The sequence below is a fragment of the Pagrus major genome, chromosome 23 (assembly GCF_040436345.1).
Source record: "Pagrus major chromosome 23, Pma_NU_1.0".
NCBI lineage: Eukaryota > Metazoa > Chordata > Actinopteri > Spariformes > Sparidae > Pagrus > Pagrus major.
This window is the reverse complement of record NC_133237.1, coordinates 16,245,091-16,263,117: the sequence shown is the minus strand read 5'-3', so window position 1 is coordinate 16,263,117 and position 18,027 is coordinate 16,245,091. Positions and strand designations below refer to the sequence as shown.

General features: G+C 45.5%; 1 protein-coding gene across 1 annotated transcript in view; it reads right to left on the bottom strand.

The window, feature by feature from the left end:
- bahcc1a (BAH domain and coiled-coil containing 1a) overlaps window positions 1-18,027 on the bottom strand; it is a 70,155-nt gene that overhangs the window by 31,628 nt on the left and 20,500 nt on the right. The window contains exon 3 of the mRNA XM_073495159.1: window positions 3,282-3,464. Within this exon, the coding sequence (XP_073351260.1) occupies window positions 3,282-3,464 (183 nt within the window). The remainder of the gene's footprint in view (window positions 1-3,281; window positions 3,465-18,027) is intronic.

Here is an 18,027-nt window from a genome sequence, read left to right as displayed (position 1 = left end):
ACTGAGCCCAGACGGCTCTTTCCAAATTGGATTGATAGGTTTCTTCCGATTCAGTTTCATCTGCAGGAAAACACTGTTTGTTTGTTTTTTTGACATTTTTTTTCTCATGCACTTCTGCACTTACTGGATTAAAAAATATCAGCCATGTGAATCCTTTGATTTGATTGTCTATTATTAGTTATGCAGAGGTGGATGGTAACGAACTACATTATGAATTCTCCTCTACTACATCTTGGAGGAAAATATTGCACTTTTTACTCCACTGCATTTATCTGACAGCTTTAGTTACTTGTTACTTTACAAATTAAGATCTTGATGTTGTGCTATAAATTAAACCACATTAACAGTTTATACAAGTACAGCTGAAATGATTAGTCGATTAACAGAAAATTAAATGGCAACTACTCTCAAATGTAAAGATTAACAGCGTTTCTTTTTAATTATTAAATACTTTTAATGTTATTTTATATTTATTTTGATTTTGACTCAATAAAACAAGCATTGTGAAGGTGTAACTTGGGGATCTGGGTAATTGTGATGCCGTTTCTCGCTATCTCCAGAATTTTTACAAACTATAATAATAATAATAATAATAATAATAAATAATCAAGAATGAAGAAAATAATGAGCAGATTAATCCATAAAGATCAGTAGTCTATAGAAAATAGTTAAAAATGAGCTCCACCTAAACTGACTACAACAGTAAAATCCTGCTTTTACATTAATGCATGAGTAATAATAATGTAATGACATAATATACAACAGTGTAACAGTCACAGATTACATTTTTCTGCATTGACTACTTTTACTTTTAATATTTTAAGTACATTTTCCTGATTATACTTACACATTTAAGTAACATTTTAAATGCAGGACTTTAAAGGAGCACTATGTAGTTTTAAATAAACAAACTGTTTTCGTTTTCAAGACTGACTGAACTGAATACACAAACTGCCCTGAAAGGACAACGCATTTCATACTGTTTTACTTTGTTTATATTTGGCGGACCCTGCCTTATTTCTAGCTTCAAACAGTGTTCTTGGGACCTTATTTTCCTCAGAAAACAGCTTGTTTATTCAGTTATGGAAAAAATGAATGTTGTTTAGTTAGCATTATTACCTTATCAATATTTAAATATTACCTTCTGAATTTCTTAGTGCCCCTTTAACTTGTAAAAGAGTATTTTTACAGCATTTTCAAACTAAGGATCTGAATACTTCCTCCACCTTTTTGTTGCAGATATACATTTCTTCACCTAAAATAAAACATTCAGAGAGGATTGTGCAGACTTGCTTTCTAATTATTGTCACTTTTCAAGTCTGGTAATTGCATGGAAAAGAAGACTTCTTAATTGACTGACCTAATAAAGGTAAAAAGTAAAATAAATAAACTGTTTATCTACACTAAGTGACTGGTTAGCAAGTGAAAAATGCTGGATTTGGGCTCTTTACTCTGGAAAACGTGTCAGAAGAACAGCCGAGACAAAGACATTCCGCCCCATGACAGGTATATGCCAGACACGTGTGGATCATACAATAATCTTCGAATACAAATTTGAGCTGCCATGCTTAGATTTGCATGTGCACAGCCACTTAAAAAACACACGGGGAAAAAAAAAAAAAAATCCAGAGAATATCTTTAAGGTTACAAGTGACACACTAATGTGCCGACACTCGCACACTCGAATCAGTGCCTGCTCTGCTGCTGGTGGGGTTCTGCTGACACCCGGAGAGAGGAGGCGAGAGTCTGGGTAATTGTGCCGCTCATTTTGATGACTTGCTTTTTATGCAAAACAGGAAAAAGACAATATGCAATTATCTTGAGGAGGGAACAGCTGAATGTGGTTGATGAACAGTCTGGATTCAATCATGCTCTTAGTGCGTTATATGCAATTAAACTGCAATAGAGATAATGGCCTCCATTGCCAACTGAGTAATAATCCCAGTCATAATCACCTCCATTACTTTTATTAGGCTTGGCATTATCATCATCACTCTTATTAATATTATTCTACTTTTCCACAAGAAGAAAATCTTTGACAATGAAACCCTGAAACTATAAGGTAAAAGAAACAGATGATTACTAAATGAGCTTTGAGGGAAAATGTTTCTGACTGATCTGATGCTGGAGTTGATATCTCGTTCCAATTTATTCTTCCTGTCTCACTGTTTATTTGAAAGAGTCTCAGCACTGTAGCAGCTGTCCACTGACTCAACCCCTGGTGGCCACGACATAAGAGCGAGGTGAGGGGAGGGGAGGGGAGGGGAGGGGAGGAGGTGGCTGGGAGGCATCCAATGGCTTAACAACCTCCAAAAGAAAAAAACACACACACACACACACACACACAGCATCTCAGCTGCACTAAACCCAATCAGCCGCAGCCACACATCACGCAACTGGGGCGCCGCTGATCAGTGACCACAAATAACAAACACTCCCCACTGGCGTTCCCCCATGGACTAACAGCTGGGCTATTCTTAGAAAATAAATAAATAAACACAAGAGGGCTGAAACAACAAGAGTCCGTCAACTTCAAAGCGTGCGGTTCACTAGATGGTATCGTGTCATGTAATTAGCAAGAGATTACGAACATGTAAATGTAAAAAGTGACAGAAGTGGAGTCACAGGAAAGCAGACCTTGCATTAATATATCGGTGGGTGGTATTGGATAGGTTTTACATTTACGTGTCATCCTTAGCTGTTGAATTCCCGAAAATACCCTCGCAGATTAATCTCTCTTACTTTATCCTTGTATGACTTCCCAGCTCTATCTTAGCAGCAGAAATGTGAGGTGTTGAACTAAGTGTGTGTGTTTATATTTTCCTGACGGTGCGTGTATGTAGCGTTGGGTGGGAACCACCCTATTAAACTGTGACACCAGCTGAATGCTCTGCAATCACTGCAGCTTTTTACTGCGCCCGCTGCTTCAGAGAGCCTTGAGTGACATTCCTGCTGACGTGAATCGAATACCGCAAGATTCCTCGGATGAACTTTTAACCCCTGTGTCCCCGTCCAGAAACCATGGCACAGTGATCTGTCCCCAAACTTGCTGGGCTTGTGCCTATTTTGGTGCACAAATAAAAGGGCGAGAGCCTGGCGCTCGCTGGATGATTACAAGCCGTGCTTTGGTAGAAACCTAACACAGCCTAAAAATACACAATATCAGAGTAACAATACACCCTGCAAAGCTCCGTCCCCAATACTGCCAAGATATGAATATCCTCATCCAGACAATGAGCGGGTGAGGCTGTGGGCGTGTGTTTGTGTGTGATCTGAGGTACCTTCATGCGAATGGGGGAACCAGATTTGAGAGGCGCTGGAGTGGGGTCCGCCCCGGAAGGAGGGTGAGGAGGGCGAGGAGGGCGGCCGGGAAGGGTGAGACGGGTGGGAAGGGGGGGTACCCAGACTACTGGCCAGAAAGGTCCCCATGAAGGAGGCGGAGGAATTGCCCATCAATCCACTGCCTGCATTCCCACAGGGACAAAGGTAAGCAGAGAGAACATGGTTAGCATTAGAAGAGTACACTGTGACTGTGCGTGTGACCAAAAAGAAACTGCATCAGATCAAGATGTAAAAGGATGAAGCCCACTGGCCCTCTAGGTGAATCATTAAGCCAGGCAGATTTGATCGCTGCCCTGGGGAGAGGGTGAATGAGTGTGTGTGTGTGTGTGTGTGAGAGAGAGGAAAAGAGTGTGAGACTCTCCTCCCCCTCACTGACAGCAGAGTCCTCTCTCCCCTCGCCTTCTCTCCCCTCACACTGCCTCTCCCTATGGGCAGACAGAGGTCTCATCTCACAGCTGAGTACACACTTTCTCAGGCTCTCTCCCTCTCACTCTCACACACTTTTGCTCCCGCTCCCCAGTGTCCCTTTCTCAATTTCTCTCCCTCCCTCCATTATCTTATGCTCTCCATCTCTCACTTTCATGCCCTCAATCTCTCTTATGGCTCTGCTCCATTTCACCTCACCCTCTCTGTCTCGCTTTCTTTCATTCTTCCTTTCTCTCGCCGTACGACTCTGACAGCCCGTTTCTCGTACTTTCTTCTTTGGTTATGTTTCGGCGTTTTGCTCCTTTTCCTTCCCCCCTCTGCTTTGTCACTCTTCCTCTCCTTTCCTCTGTGGTCCCATCTCACTGAGCAGACATACACTATGTGCATGCTTCTTCCCTCATTGTCTCTATTTTCTCCCCCTTTGTCCCTCTTTCTTTCTGACACATAGCATTGCTTTGCTTTGTTCTTTACCATAATGATGGCACCAGCAGAGCAATCTGTCCCTGGCTGGCTGAACTGTGTGTTTAACAAGACTATGATGAGTAATTGACCATTCGTAGCAACGCCCGTGTGACTGGGGGCTGATTGTCTATTATGCATTGCTGGGCAAGTCGGAGAAAACACACTGATTAACCACTGCTTAAATTACATTCCCATTACGCGCCCGCCAGTGCACTTGAGCGAGGGGCCCGGGTGCCCGGCTCTTTGCACATTCATTTCCCCCAAGTCACACTGCCATGAAGTCTCATGCATATGTATGAAGATGCCTGGATGAGAGCACACATGCACATGCTTGCACAAACACACACATCGATGCAGCATACATTGTGCGCGCAGGGCAAGCTAGGAAAACGGAGGGGAGAGCAACATGGTAAAAATTCATTATCAGCCTCTCATGACGAGCTGATCTAACAAGGAACACTGTTTGATTTGATTTTCTTTAAGCATGAATCAGTCCGAACATGAATCGATCCTTTTCTGGGAGTGTGAGAACAATTGTGTGGAAGTCTTAATCAGCCAGGCAGTGAGTGAGCACATCCGCTGGGCAGACAGCAGGGATAAACCCATCAGTCTGCACAGAATAGCCTATGGCTCATGGGCCAGAGCACAGGAGCATGCAGAGGCACACACACACATGCGCTTCCCACATAGAAATAGGAGCGGACATGCATTCGCACACATCCAGACACACCGCGCTGTCACACTTTGCACCACAGCCCCAGACAGGTGGAAATCCCCCACAATCCTCAACCTCACAGAGCTTTACCTCGAAAACTACCTTAAAACCAACCCTGTGCGTGTGTGTGTGTGCTCACATGACAGTCTGTCACAAACTCATGGGAAAACAATTACAGTCTCCTTTGTGTTTCACTGGCACATTTATAGCTGCAACACAAATTAGCCTCCAAAATTCGGCCACAGGAGGAAATCTAAAAGGCAAAATGTGTTATGTTCCTTGTTTCAGTAATGGTAATTATTTATGGCGTTTTTGTTGTTAGTTGTTTGATTTATTATTGTTTATAGATTGTCTGAAACAATAAGAGACCCGGGGCTTCAGGACAGCAAAAGTCAGGGTTTAGTCAGGAATAGCCATGGACCATGGACCAACAGATAAAATCAAACTTTCTGGGAGGCGAGATCACAGCGATGGTAGAGGATATTGAAACCAGGCAACACCAATTATTCGGTGGTATAAATAGTGAGTTGACAAACACAGCCAAACATGCAGGTTGGGAGTGTGTCACTGCTGCACATTGTTCATAAAGCTCATGCAAAGTTCACCCAAGGTTTTGTGTGCAATACCCCTACATAACCAGCAGGAAAATCACTTACATCAATTTTAGACTTTCTTTACAGGTAACATAATTTCCAGGTCAAAGTAAGGCTTTAGGGGCCAATCACACTGAGACACGTCACCAGCAAAGCCATTGTTTTCCTATGATATGGCACCCCTGGTGGGCACTCCTCATCTACGCTGAACGTCACGTTGTTTTCCAGCTGTTTTTAGAAGTTGAATTATGTTCAGCTTTTCATTGCAAGGCACAGAGTTGTATCACTTTTCCCATTGATTACATATGATAGCCAGATACGTGCGCAGCCTGGCTCCACAAGTGCATCATGCTGTTTTGTCCAAAGCAGGCTTTTCCAAGATATTTTTTTAAAATGACTGCACCTGTATCGTCGATTGGGCCTTAAACATAAATTCTTAGACATGGTTTTCTGCTTAAGTCATACTAAAGTTGATTTAAAGTACATTTTCTAAATGATGCCCTTGCTATAAAATGTTTTTTAAACTGACATTATACAATTTCTTTTCTTTAAATCATCATTATGAAGTAAATGTAGATGCACAATGTAATGGCAACAGAATAAGGAATCAACATATAGATTTGTTCTCTATAAATGTCACTTTCACCGTTCAGTTCTGTCTGCCGCCGGGCACGAAGTCTACAGGTTAAGTGAAAGCTGGTCGGCAGTACAGCCAGGTTGGCAGCCTGGCACCATTTCTGTCTGCTTTCTCATCTCTGTTATAGACTAAGCGAATGAATAAACTGTTCTGTTCCGTGTTGTTAGTAGCTGCTACTCTGAGGAGAAAGCAAAGCGATCTGGTTGTCGTTGTGCCAGTGGGATATAACACAGAACACACGCAAACAAACAACGGGAGAACTTAATTTACCATTACAAGCATTTGAAATGCCAAGGAAGACTTTAGAAGAACGCTACACAGTAATGGCTGCTATAGCATCATTGTACATGCCACTGAGAGGAAGCCTCCTCTTTTCTCCGCTGCCACCTCCCATCACCCCTGACCCTGCAGAGCCCTCCTGGCAGAGCTCTGTGGACTGTAAGGATTGTGGCCAGCGTGCCTGCTAGGCTGACATCCAGTCCCCGTCATCCAGACACCCAGGGCTCCTGTATGGCACCGCCCTCCACATTGCACACTCCCCGGCCCCTCTCTTTCTGCCTGTCGCCCCGAGAAACCCCAGCTTTCCTCAGTGCCTCCGGCTCACATAAATCAGCTAATCCTCCTGCATTATTAACAGCCTTGCCCCAGAGAGAGAGAGAAAGGGTGAGAGAGACATAGAGAGTGACAGAGAGAGGCCGTGAAGCCCCTCTTCACACACTGCGAGAGGAGAGAGCCTTTGCCAGAAAGACAAGGAGAGGAGAGGGACAATACATAAAAAGGGGATGTCTAGATGCCAGGCAAGGAGATCTTTGAAGTTTAAGCTGATGTTAGGGGAGAAGGGGATTGAACAAATACCTTATAACCTCATAAACGAAGCCCTTCCCTCAACACGACTAGATCTCAGGGATCCAGTTTTGGCCATAGGGTCTGTACCCGGAACTGTAGTAGGTACAGAATATTAATGTGGTGGCCTTCACCTCTGTCACGCTGTCTCCACGGCTTGTCACACAATAAAGGACCCCTCCATCTGGGTTATGTCTGCTGTGTAGCTCCTGCTGAAAATACACAGTTTGCTCAAACCTCATCATACCAATGTTAAAGCTAAGAAATCTAATATGGTGCCCTCCCTAAACTCATTTAAACACTAATGAATCAGAGGTGTCGGTGAGAAAACACACAGGTTATAAAAGTGGGCTGGTCTGCCTCAGTGTTTGCTGTTTGGGTGCCAACCATAGCAGTTCTGAACAAGTGGAGCGAAGGTCCCAGGAATGACAGCAACAGCACTGGAGTCACCATAACTGTTTATTTAGCAGCTTATTAAATAGTGACATGGATCCAGGGAGCCTGCCACCGCAACACCAGCTCCTTGTAAAAGTTGTGTGTTTTCTCTGCTCGCGTGTTTTTTATTTTAAACCCTGTATATTTATTTCTCTAGTTCTTAAGTAGTGCCAGCAGTGCACTTGTATGGGCTCTTAAGAAAATCGGGTCATGTGCATCCTAATCGGCGCCGATCCCTGACAGCGATGGAGATTAATCCTATTAGAGAATTAAAGTGGAGGGGGGCATTGGGACGGGGGAGCACCACCTCCCTGCCTGACATCTATACATCCCACCCTGACACCCTCACTCACACAGTCGTGTTCAAATGCATAAAAAAATGCAGGAACAAACACACAAACGTCCAAAAACCTCTGGAGGTGGAGGTGTTAACTGGTGCTACTCCACCCACGCTCCAGTGTGGGTGTAGTAGGGTGAAGGAGTCCAGTTTGTGCACATGCATGCACACACAGTAATGGGGGCCCAGGCGGAGGCCCCCGTGGACGGCACAGAGTGAGCAGCAGGCGGGGAGGCGGAGCAGGGAGGATGAAGGCCTAGTTGTCATGGGAACGAAAGAGAAACAGCGCTCGAGGCAAGGAGGCTGAACGCTCGCCATTACAACAGCAGTGGGCAGATGCAGTTGGTCAGTGTGCTGCTCGGCAACAGCGGCCCTCCTAACCTACCTTGAAACCCAACCCATACAAACACACACGCACGCACACACACACACCTTTCTATGGAATCAGGTTTAATTTGTTCGACTGCGAGGAGGGAGGAGTCATAATCTTTGCCCTGTTTGGGTCACCAATCTGCTCCGATGAGCGCCTCTATCCATTAATGTAACTCGAGGGCGAGCTGTTTGGCATCTTAACAAGGAATTATACAATAATAGGATGTAAAGGGATTCATCTAAGTGTGGGCCAAGTAGTGATGGGAAAAAAAAGCTGACAACAAGCACCCGCCCACAACACGTTGTTCTTTTGAATGCTGGGAATCAGATCAAAATTTCCTCCTGGAGAAATACACACCCATTCACACGCACTCATGTGCCTGGACACGCAAGCGCACACACATGCGAGCGTAGATCTACGACTATGCCTATTGTCTAAGAGGAGATAATGTGCAATTATTTCACCGTGCATCATATTTCCCTGTCTGCTCTTGAAAAGTGAGCCAAGGTAGTCTGGAGCTCTCCGTCTTATCTGCAGACGGCAGCCTGAAGGGACGGATGGACGTGTCGTCTAGACAAGGACACCAGACAGACAACGAGAGATGAGAGTGATGGTGACAAGAGAAGAAGAGCGATAGAGAGAATATTGCAGGTGTGACTGCATCAACCTGTTCTCCACAGCTCAGTGATCAGCAAGAAGAAGAAGAAGAAGAAATGCGACGAGAGATGGAAACACACGCACACACCTATCGCAAAAAGAGTGAATGAAAAAAAGCCGGTTGAGGTTGCACAGTCAGCGGTCAGTACCATGTGGCAGCCAGGCTCCATAGCTGAATGATTTCAGCTCACATACTATCCCGCTCTGTCATGTCCTGTGACAAAACGCACATCCCCTTCCTTCTTGTCTCAAATAAATTAAATCAATATCAGCAAGAGTTAGACGATCAAAGAGGAAACAAGAAACATTCTCTTTTCCGAGAGCTGCTTAAAATAAAGTCAAAGTAGCTGTTACTGGCAGTGCTTTAACTCTGACACAGCTAGACAAGATGACAGAACTTGTGCTAATAACATTAGAATGAGATTGAGATTTCAGACATGTTGTTATTCTTCAAATCTATTAAGATTTTCTTTGTTTATGTGGCCTGAGCTGTGATTCTTAATGGTTTGGCTCTTCAACACAAGGAAGGAGAGACTGAAGACAGAAACGATGAAGCGATAGACGTTTGAATGTTAACTTACCAAGTGAAAACATATTGAGCGGCGTGTCTGTTGGTGAGAGTCTCACTCCCACTTCAGCGTCTTCCTCATCAGACTTTCCTACCGATGTAAATCCATGTTCTGCCCAAGAATTCAGACGCCCAAGACGAAGCCAGCCAGACTTTCCACACACATATTCACTCATAAACACATTACTAAGTTTTTTGACCCTGTCTAGTAACGCAGAAGGGAAGCTGTATTGGACTGGGCAACTGTACACACCAGCAGCCCCAGACAGACTGTACACGCTACCCTGGAGGGCCGCTGACTAACCCAGCGCCTACTTCCTCACAATAAAACGCAGAAGGAATTTCAAATGGCTACTAAAGAGGGGGGATTTCCTTCAAACAGTCAAAGTCATCTTGAAAACATTAGCAGAACTGGTAGCCAAATTCCTCCTCACTTTCAGAAACAACTGTAGCAGGAGTTTTTTTTTTTTAAAGTTGTTTGCCCCCCTGCTTTATAAACTCCCGCCCTGATTTTGTGTTTTTGGGTTGGTGGGTGGTTTTATGGTGGGGTTGAGGGAGTCGGCCCCTCTACAACTGTCGTCAGAGGCTGGTCTGATCAGAAGCATACTGAAGCAAAAGAGAGAGAGAAAGAGAGAGCAGGCGGTCCAGTCCTGGAGCTGGGCCCAGTGCAGGGGTGGGGGAAAGTGCCAGCAGCGCACGCCTCCGACACTCTCCACACTGCGTGCCTGTGGAGTGAGTTTAGTGGATGTGGTCAGCGCGGGGGTGGGAGAAGTGGAAAGGGAGCGGGAGAAGCAGTTGGAAGAATGGATGGAGGAGGAGAGTGAGAAAGATTGTCTGCACTACAGGGCAACATCCAGAGGAGGGGTAAGGGGCGAGAGTTTAGACTGGAAGTGTAGATAAGGGTGTGAGGAACTGTGAGAAAGTTTGAGAGCGAAAGAGCAGCAGAGAGTGTGTGGGAGTGTGTGTTGCCGAGCATATGCGAGCCTCTGTGTGTGCGATTGTGTGTGCGTATGGTGGTCGTCTCGCTGAAGTTGACAGACTGTGTTTGCAGAGTGGCTTTGTGGTCAGCCACTCACTCGCGATTGAAGCGATGGCAGTGTAAAAGGGAATCTGGGACTTTTTTTTTTTTTTTTTTCAATTTTGCAGAAGTGCTATGCAAATAGAATTGGCTAGGGGAGGTCAGCTGAAGCATCCCCGCCCACTGCACCCAGCTGTTTATACAATACACAAGTTGACATGATAGGGATAAGAGATTCTAATCCTAAACAAATTAGTCCAACTGGCTCGTCCTGGCTTGGCAGGAAGCCTGAAAACAACAATGGATCTTCACAGGCCGTGATGCTACATAGAAAACAGATAGAACAGATAGAAGACAATGTCTCTGAGGGATATTTTGTTCTAGTAAGTGAAGAGAGTGATGTCAAAGAGCATCCCAGCAATATATGTTTCCCTTCATCTATTTTCTGTCTCACCTTCTTTTACAATTTATACAAGAGTCTGCAAGAACATCAGCTTTCTTGACAGGTATCACATGAGGCACCTCCTGACCGGCCTCCTCAAGAGGTATTCTACCTCAGTTTTACTGAAATTAATCATTCATCAAGCCTCCTTTTCATAGAGGGTTATCGTCACAAAGGGGCTCCACTTCTAATCCGATCACTGCTGTGCCAACAGTGGTGTAATGGGGCAGGGGGTGGCCAACAGGAAGAGATAGCGACGTCTGGAAGAGTTCCTGCTGAAGAGGAGTTTTATGGGCATTATAAATAACAAGCTGGACACACAGCACTGGTGCAGCTTTTTGCTGAAGAGTGGACAGGACCGGAAGTGTGCTATGTTCCTTGTGTGTCGTTCAAGAGACAGCAAGACCTCTAAGTGTCAAAGTAAGAGCTGGCTGAGGGGTTTGGCGGTGTGGATGAAGGCTACAGGGGAAGAAGAAAAAGCTGGGGTAAGGGTGAAGGGGCTAAGGGTAAGGCCCACTAGTAGGAAACTGGATCTATAGCCCGTTTCAATACACATGGTGACTCTTGTGTTTAGTTTTCCACTACAACAGGGCTACCTGCTTGTCTTGAGTCTATGACATTTAAAGGTCCAACTTGTAAGATAGTTGATTGTTGAGTCCCATTCCCAACTTGTCAAATACTTGTCAAGTATTGCCGCTTGGTAGGCCACCCAAGCTGGATATGAGACTCAACAATCAACTATCTTAAAAATTGGAAATTTAAAAGAAATGTCCTATTTAGTGCTGTGTAATGGTTGTTGGTAGCCAGCTACCTATCTTGATGGATTTTCAGGCTGTTGTTTTAACTTTACTTGTTTTTATTTGGCATATACCACTCATTGCTTGAAAAATGGCGATGGGATGACAAAATGGCTGTAGAAGAGGAAAAGGAAACTCCTTGAATGATGGCAAAGCCCATCTGATGTCACTGCAACTCGAGTGCAGAACTCCTATACTTGTGCCCCTTTTCGACCAAGGCAGTTCAGATGCTGGTTCGAAACCAGTACCTACTCTGGAACCAGTTCTTTGTATTTCAGCGGCCAAGGAACAGAGCAAGTGTACCATGTCCTGACTTATCTACAAGTAAACAAAAGATTTTCATTATGGACGCCAAATCGAAGCAAAGGTGGTCCAAGGACCAGTCATGTTTGGATGCCAATGTAGGCATGCAAAGCCAGGAGCAACACTGGTAAAGAGTTGATGTAGTCCGCCATAGTTGTTCCTAACAATGCTGGGAAATTGGATACATTCTTATACAGTGACTGAATGATGTGGCTCTAGAGTAACTCTCATGCCCGTGGAAAAGCAAACCGGTTATTAAAAGGCTCTCAGGTTGAACCAACTCCGAACCAGCACTAGCTCCAGTCCAGAACCAGTTAGGGTCTGTTCGCTATTGTTTAGGTGTACTTGCTATGATCCATGCGAAAGTGCAGTAGTTTGCTGAGTCACAGGCCTCATCTGTGGACAACAAGCAGACATTCCAGGCTGGGACACAGAAGGTGGGAGGACAGATTCGAAACAACAGCAGGACCAGGCCAGGACAAATGAGCTCAAGGCCCATTACCTTCCTTTTACACCCACCCACACATGCACACTTGCATTCCCTACTCCCACAACACAGATTTAACAAGAAAAGCGATGTCAAAACACAAAATTACCAAACTCTGGTTTCAGTTCCTCCCATTCTATCCTTTCTCTGAGAACTTCAACGTTCATGGTGTGACAGGAAGTGCACATTACACCAGACCAACGCAGTTTTCCTTGGACTGGACTCTCATTACAAAGTGTTTTCTCTCCAAGCACCTCCTTGTTATTTCCATCAGCATTTTACTTTATTAAATCCCCCTCCACGCGACCGAATAAAGCAATTGCTTTTTTGTCTCTGGGTTCAGATTAAATGCAAGTGTTTCTTATGAAATGGCCAATAAAGGCCTGACATTTTGCTGAGTGCTTGCATGGCCAGACACACTTTGTTCTTTGTATACAGGGCAGCTACACACTCCTCAAGGAGAACCATTTGTTATCTGTCCAAACTTTGGTGAGTGCGCTTGTTAACTGACCCATTGTTACATGAGAGCGTTTCAGGGCCGTTTGTTGCGTTCAGGCTCTTTATTCCTGAGGCGTGAAATTGTGATTACCATAGTGGGGCTCATCCGTCTCATTCTCTCATCCTCGCACGCACGCTAAACATCCGCATTTTTATTTTGCTTTCTCTCTTTCTCTTTCTCCCCCTAGTTGTCTCTGTCCTCCTGATGCACACACATACATGCATGTTACACACACACAGCAACACACCCAAACACAAAAAGAGCCGCCCACAGCTGCGTCAGGCCATCTCTCTAACAATCCAATCTGTTTTCTTTCCCATGATGTTTCCCATTGGCACAGGGAGGAGAAAATCAGATTTACTCCCCCACAGGGCCCATGCAGTTGCACTGATATGGAAAATGATTTCAGTGCTGCTTGAGCCCATAAACATTATTTTGGTCTCCCCTGTTAATGACACATTTCTTCCCAGCATTGTGGATCTCACAGAGGAAGAGATGAATGTTAGGGGGGGTGAAGAAGGAAGGAGGAGGAAGAGAGGAAAGGGGGAGGAATCCTCTAGGGCCTCGCTTACAACAGGGGAGTCCTTCACCCCTCAAACTGCATCCTGACATCCAAGAGTTCTCTCACCCTCTTCCTCATTCACACACACACACAAGCAGGAACACATGCACACACAGCTAATCAACCATGCAGGAACTTAAATTGTCACGGCCTTCAAATAAAGCCCAAAAAAAAATCAGAGCACAAAGATATCCTCGCTGGAAAACGAGTAGAGTCAAAGAGGGATTTCTCACCTCTCTCTCTCTATCTAGCTGTCAGCCCGATTCCAAACACACTGCATTTGGCTCCGGGGCTCAAAGCAGCCCCGCTACAATTGTGTCATAGAGCCCACATATCTTTTATTGGTGGTAGCAGCCAATATAACAACCCCCCTCCTCCTCTTGAACACAGGGATAAAATTTGTACTTTTAGTGGTAAGTTACAAACACTTTCCGCCTGAGGCATATTGTCAACGAGAGGAGCACGCCGTAGCCTCAAGTCCTAAACACAAGTCATTTAATGTGATGGTGTTAAAAGGAGACTCCAACAGGCCAATAGTGAGGCACTAAACCTCCCATTTGGCATCCATTAAAACCCATCTGCAGGGCCAAATACGAGGGGGCGAGCAGGAAATAGCCACGTTAGATATGACTAAAAACCATCCTCCACTTTTGGACCTTCTCTCACTTCTCTCAATCTCCAGATTCAAATACGGGATTTTCATGGTTCTCCTGTTCCACTGGAAAACATCACAAGGAATGTTCGGGATCTGGTTTGTTTTACAGCTGATGACTGATCTGTCTAAATCCATTGGTTTTATGTTCTGGCCATGGGAATGGATGGGTGACTAACACCGGCTTGCGTGCCATGTTTCTGCCGACGCAGCCAGAGCTCAGCCAGCCAGGTCACGGACACAGACATGCCTGGTAGTGGGAAAAAGACAGATTAAAACAAGTGCTCAGCACTATTCTCTCTAATTAGTCCCCTGTTAACTTTTGAACTTAATTGGTTAATTGAGATGTGGTTAGGCTGGGCAGGTTTCCCCTCCCTCAGGGTGACCATACGGCTCCAGTATTTCAGCCTGGCACTGCCTGGCACAGGAGGTGGCTGCCTCTCTCTTTTACTCTCTCCCTCGTTCTGAGCATCCCACTGCTCCAGTGACGAGGAGTAATGATGCCGCACAGGAGGCAGTAAAACTGTGTTTTGCGAGTGTGTTTTAGCAGAGATTGCACCCATGCACTGCACATATGCTTGTGCCACATCAAAGCAGCTCTTTGACTACCCAGTCCTGGGTGGTCTGAACCTCTCTTCTCTCAGCCAGCAGTGCTAGATAGATAGGCTACGGAAAAGTGGAGTGTGGATGTGGGTGGATGTTACCTCACCACAGGCAAGTGTGTTCTGACGAACTCAGAAGTCAGTTTGCTTTGGAGGAGACATGAGCAGCGTGAGGATGGAGAATAAAAGTGCGGTGCAATACAGACACAGATAAACACACACACACACAACCCCATAGGCGTCACATTGCTCGAGTCCCCCCATCTCCTCTGGTTGATGTATAATGATACCCACAACACCACATAAATCTGCACGCAGCTCGATTCATTGGGCAGATTTTGCCTGCTGTCTTTCCTTCTTCACTTTCATCCCCTCGTCTCCCTTTGCTCCTTCGAGCCCCATCACTCATTCCCCTTCTCAGTTTTCCCTTTCCGTCCTCACACCCTCTCCATCATCCCTCCATCACTCTGCCTCCTTCCCCTGCTGCTCAGCTCCATATTTCTGTCCTCCCTCATCACCTCGCTCTCTTCCCTCAGTTGCCGTCATCCGCTTGTTTCAAAATGGAAACACTTTCTCTTCATTTTTTGGGTTTTTAAAAACCGCTTTCCCTCCCACTCCTTCGTCCCACTTCTGCTCTGTTTCTCTGCTCTTGTTCGTCCATCAGTTTTCCCGAGGCCTGGGAGGGTAATGAACGTCTTGTTTTATGGGGAGTCACAGGTTCACCCCTCCCTCCGTCAGAACCGCCCATAAATCAGCATCCAAACATTCAACTGGGAACTGGGGCTCATCGGAATGTCCCGTTCTTGTCCTCCCTCTTACATCTGTGGCCCGGCGCCTCCTTTAGGTCATGGAGAGCAGTGCTGGATGTGAAGGGGCCTGGTTGTTGAAGAGACTGCTTTGCTGTTGTCCTCCGAGTTCTGGTGGATTGGCCTGTAATATGATAAAGTCCTGGAGTGATGTGTGTGAAAGAAACAGAAGGCAGCTCCCTGCTCTGGCTTCTCTCCGTCTGATGTAGCCTGTCAGAGGCACAGAGACAGAACAGTGCAGATAACGGAGCCGAGAGCCGCCGCGCCAGCCAGCCAGCCAGCCAGCCAGCCAGCCCAAGGTCTTTCTGCAGCCCTGAATATAATTTGCTGCTGGTTCACAAGGGGAACAAAGGAGAAATGTTTAATTCTTGTAGCGTTGGCCAAGACAAATGCAAGCAGTTTTGTTCTGATAACCTACAGACAAGGGGAGGGAAGGCACCTGGGTAGCCAAGGCCAAACGATATACAATATTACCTTGTAAAGAACACACTGTATAATAGACGTGCATCTCCTTGACTTCTGTTGTTGCAAAGCCTCCCAGCCAAAGGACAATACTCCAGTTGGCCCATACACATAACCACCTTCTTCCTCAGCCTACACTTTCAAGTGCGTACAAGGTCAGCCAAATCACACAGCGAATTCTTTTACGAAACGCATCTGACAATCTCGGCTTTAAAGTTGAGTTATGTCTCCCAACTGCTGACACTGGTCATCCATGGAATGCTGCTGCTGGGGCCTGCTCAACATCTGCAGCAACACACTTGAGCAGAGATGAGTAAAATTAGGAGCATTTCCTGCAATCTGCACAGAGAAGAGAAGGTCATCCTCAGCCGAACATGAGCAGATGAAGTGTAACACAGAGCAGGGCGGTCATAAAAACAGCCTCGCCTCTCCTCTCCAGCTGGTTAGCTTGATGTAGGCTTTAACAGCGCGGGGTAGGAAAAGGCACAATTCAAGGTCAGACCAGGGAGACGGATGGGAGGGATATCATCTTGATCAACTGTTCATGGCTGGTCTGTCTGGTTGGTTGGCTGCACAGCAACCATTGCAGTCGTCTATCTCCTTCGCAGTGATCACATCGAGCCTGCCGGACAGGTGGGCGGGCCGGACGGTCACGTGACATGCCCCCTCACTCAGTATTTGTCTGCAGGTCATATTCAGCACCGGCTTAGGAGGAGGGAGGCCTTGTGGGGTTATGAGAGGCTTGCAGCAACTGATCGAAGTTAACAGATGTGGTGCAGCTGCCGTAGCACATCCCCAAACACACCCCCACACGCACACACAGACGCACTCACTGAAAAAAGCCCACAAAAGTACCACTATATACATGTTAGCAGCATGGAAATTTAAATCATACATTTTCCAAGTGGTCCAAGTGTTTTGGGTCTCAAATAAAAACCCGACATCCCAGAGTAACCATTAAACTGACTTTGAACAGCGTGCCTATGAGTGCACATGTTGGCTTTTCTTATTTTTCTTTAATATACGCTTAGCTCTGCCGGCCATAAAACATGTCAGCACCTACGCGTTGGGCCAGAAAGCCTCGAGCTACACTGTGTGACAGGCCTGACCAGTGAAACGATTTGGGGAATCTGTGGAAGGAAGACAACGAGTCATGGGGAGGAAGCACGAGGAGACGCAGCGAAGAGAAACCTCAGCTGGGTGCCCTCATATCCGCGGGAGGGCAACAGCTTTCAGCAGGTTATCACAACGCCAGTGTGAGCCAAGCCTACTCTAGATCTGGCAGAGGCCATAATGGAGAGAAAGGGGGAGGCAGAGGGGGACAGGGAAGGAGAATAAAGAAGAGTTATTAGGGTGATGTGAGGCAATGAAGGGAAGAGAGCTTACTGAAATGTTTTGACACAGAAAAATAGCAAATGTGACACAGGTACTTAAACAAGGGTTTGAAAGGCAAACCACCGCCATCTTTCATTCTGTTAGCCTCTGTCCCTTGTTTCCTTTCTTTAGCCGCAGGAACTTTCACATGAGGGCTAGAAACCTTTGGAGGAACTCAATGTGTTTCCATGGCAGGGACCAGGATCTAAATCAAGTTCTGGGGACATTATTTTACCCCTCAAAACATCCCTAAGGTTTTCAAAGCACAGGAACTTGTTGTTGTTGTATAGTTGTGTGCAAAATAGCCGTTGCGTTTTTCATACATCAGTGGACTAATTTACCAAATCCTGGAAACTCTGGCTGAGGGAGCCAAATCACAGTAACTACAATTTATGTCAAAATTAGTTAGTGAATATAGTTAACTGAAATTGAACTTTTAAATGTTTTTTTTTTTTTTTATCTCGTGGCAATGTTTCTAAATTTAATCGTTCCCTATTTTAGGGAAAAAGTGATGTAAAAATTGTAGTAACTACAAAATCCAAGCAAAAGCTAAAGCAGACCGCAGACTATGTAGTTACTACAGTCTGTGTCAGCTGTCTATTTAGACAGGGACTAGATTAAATTGTATGAGAGCA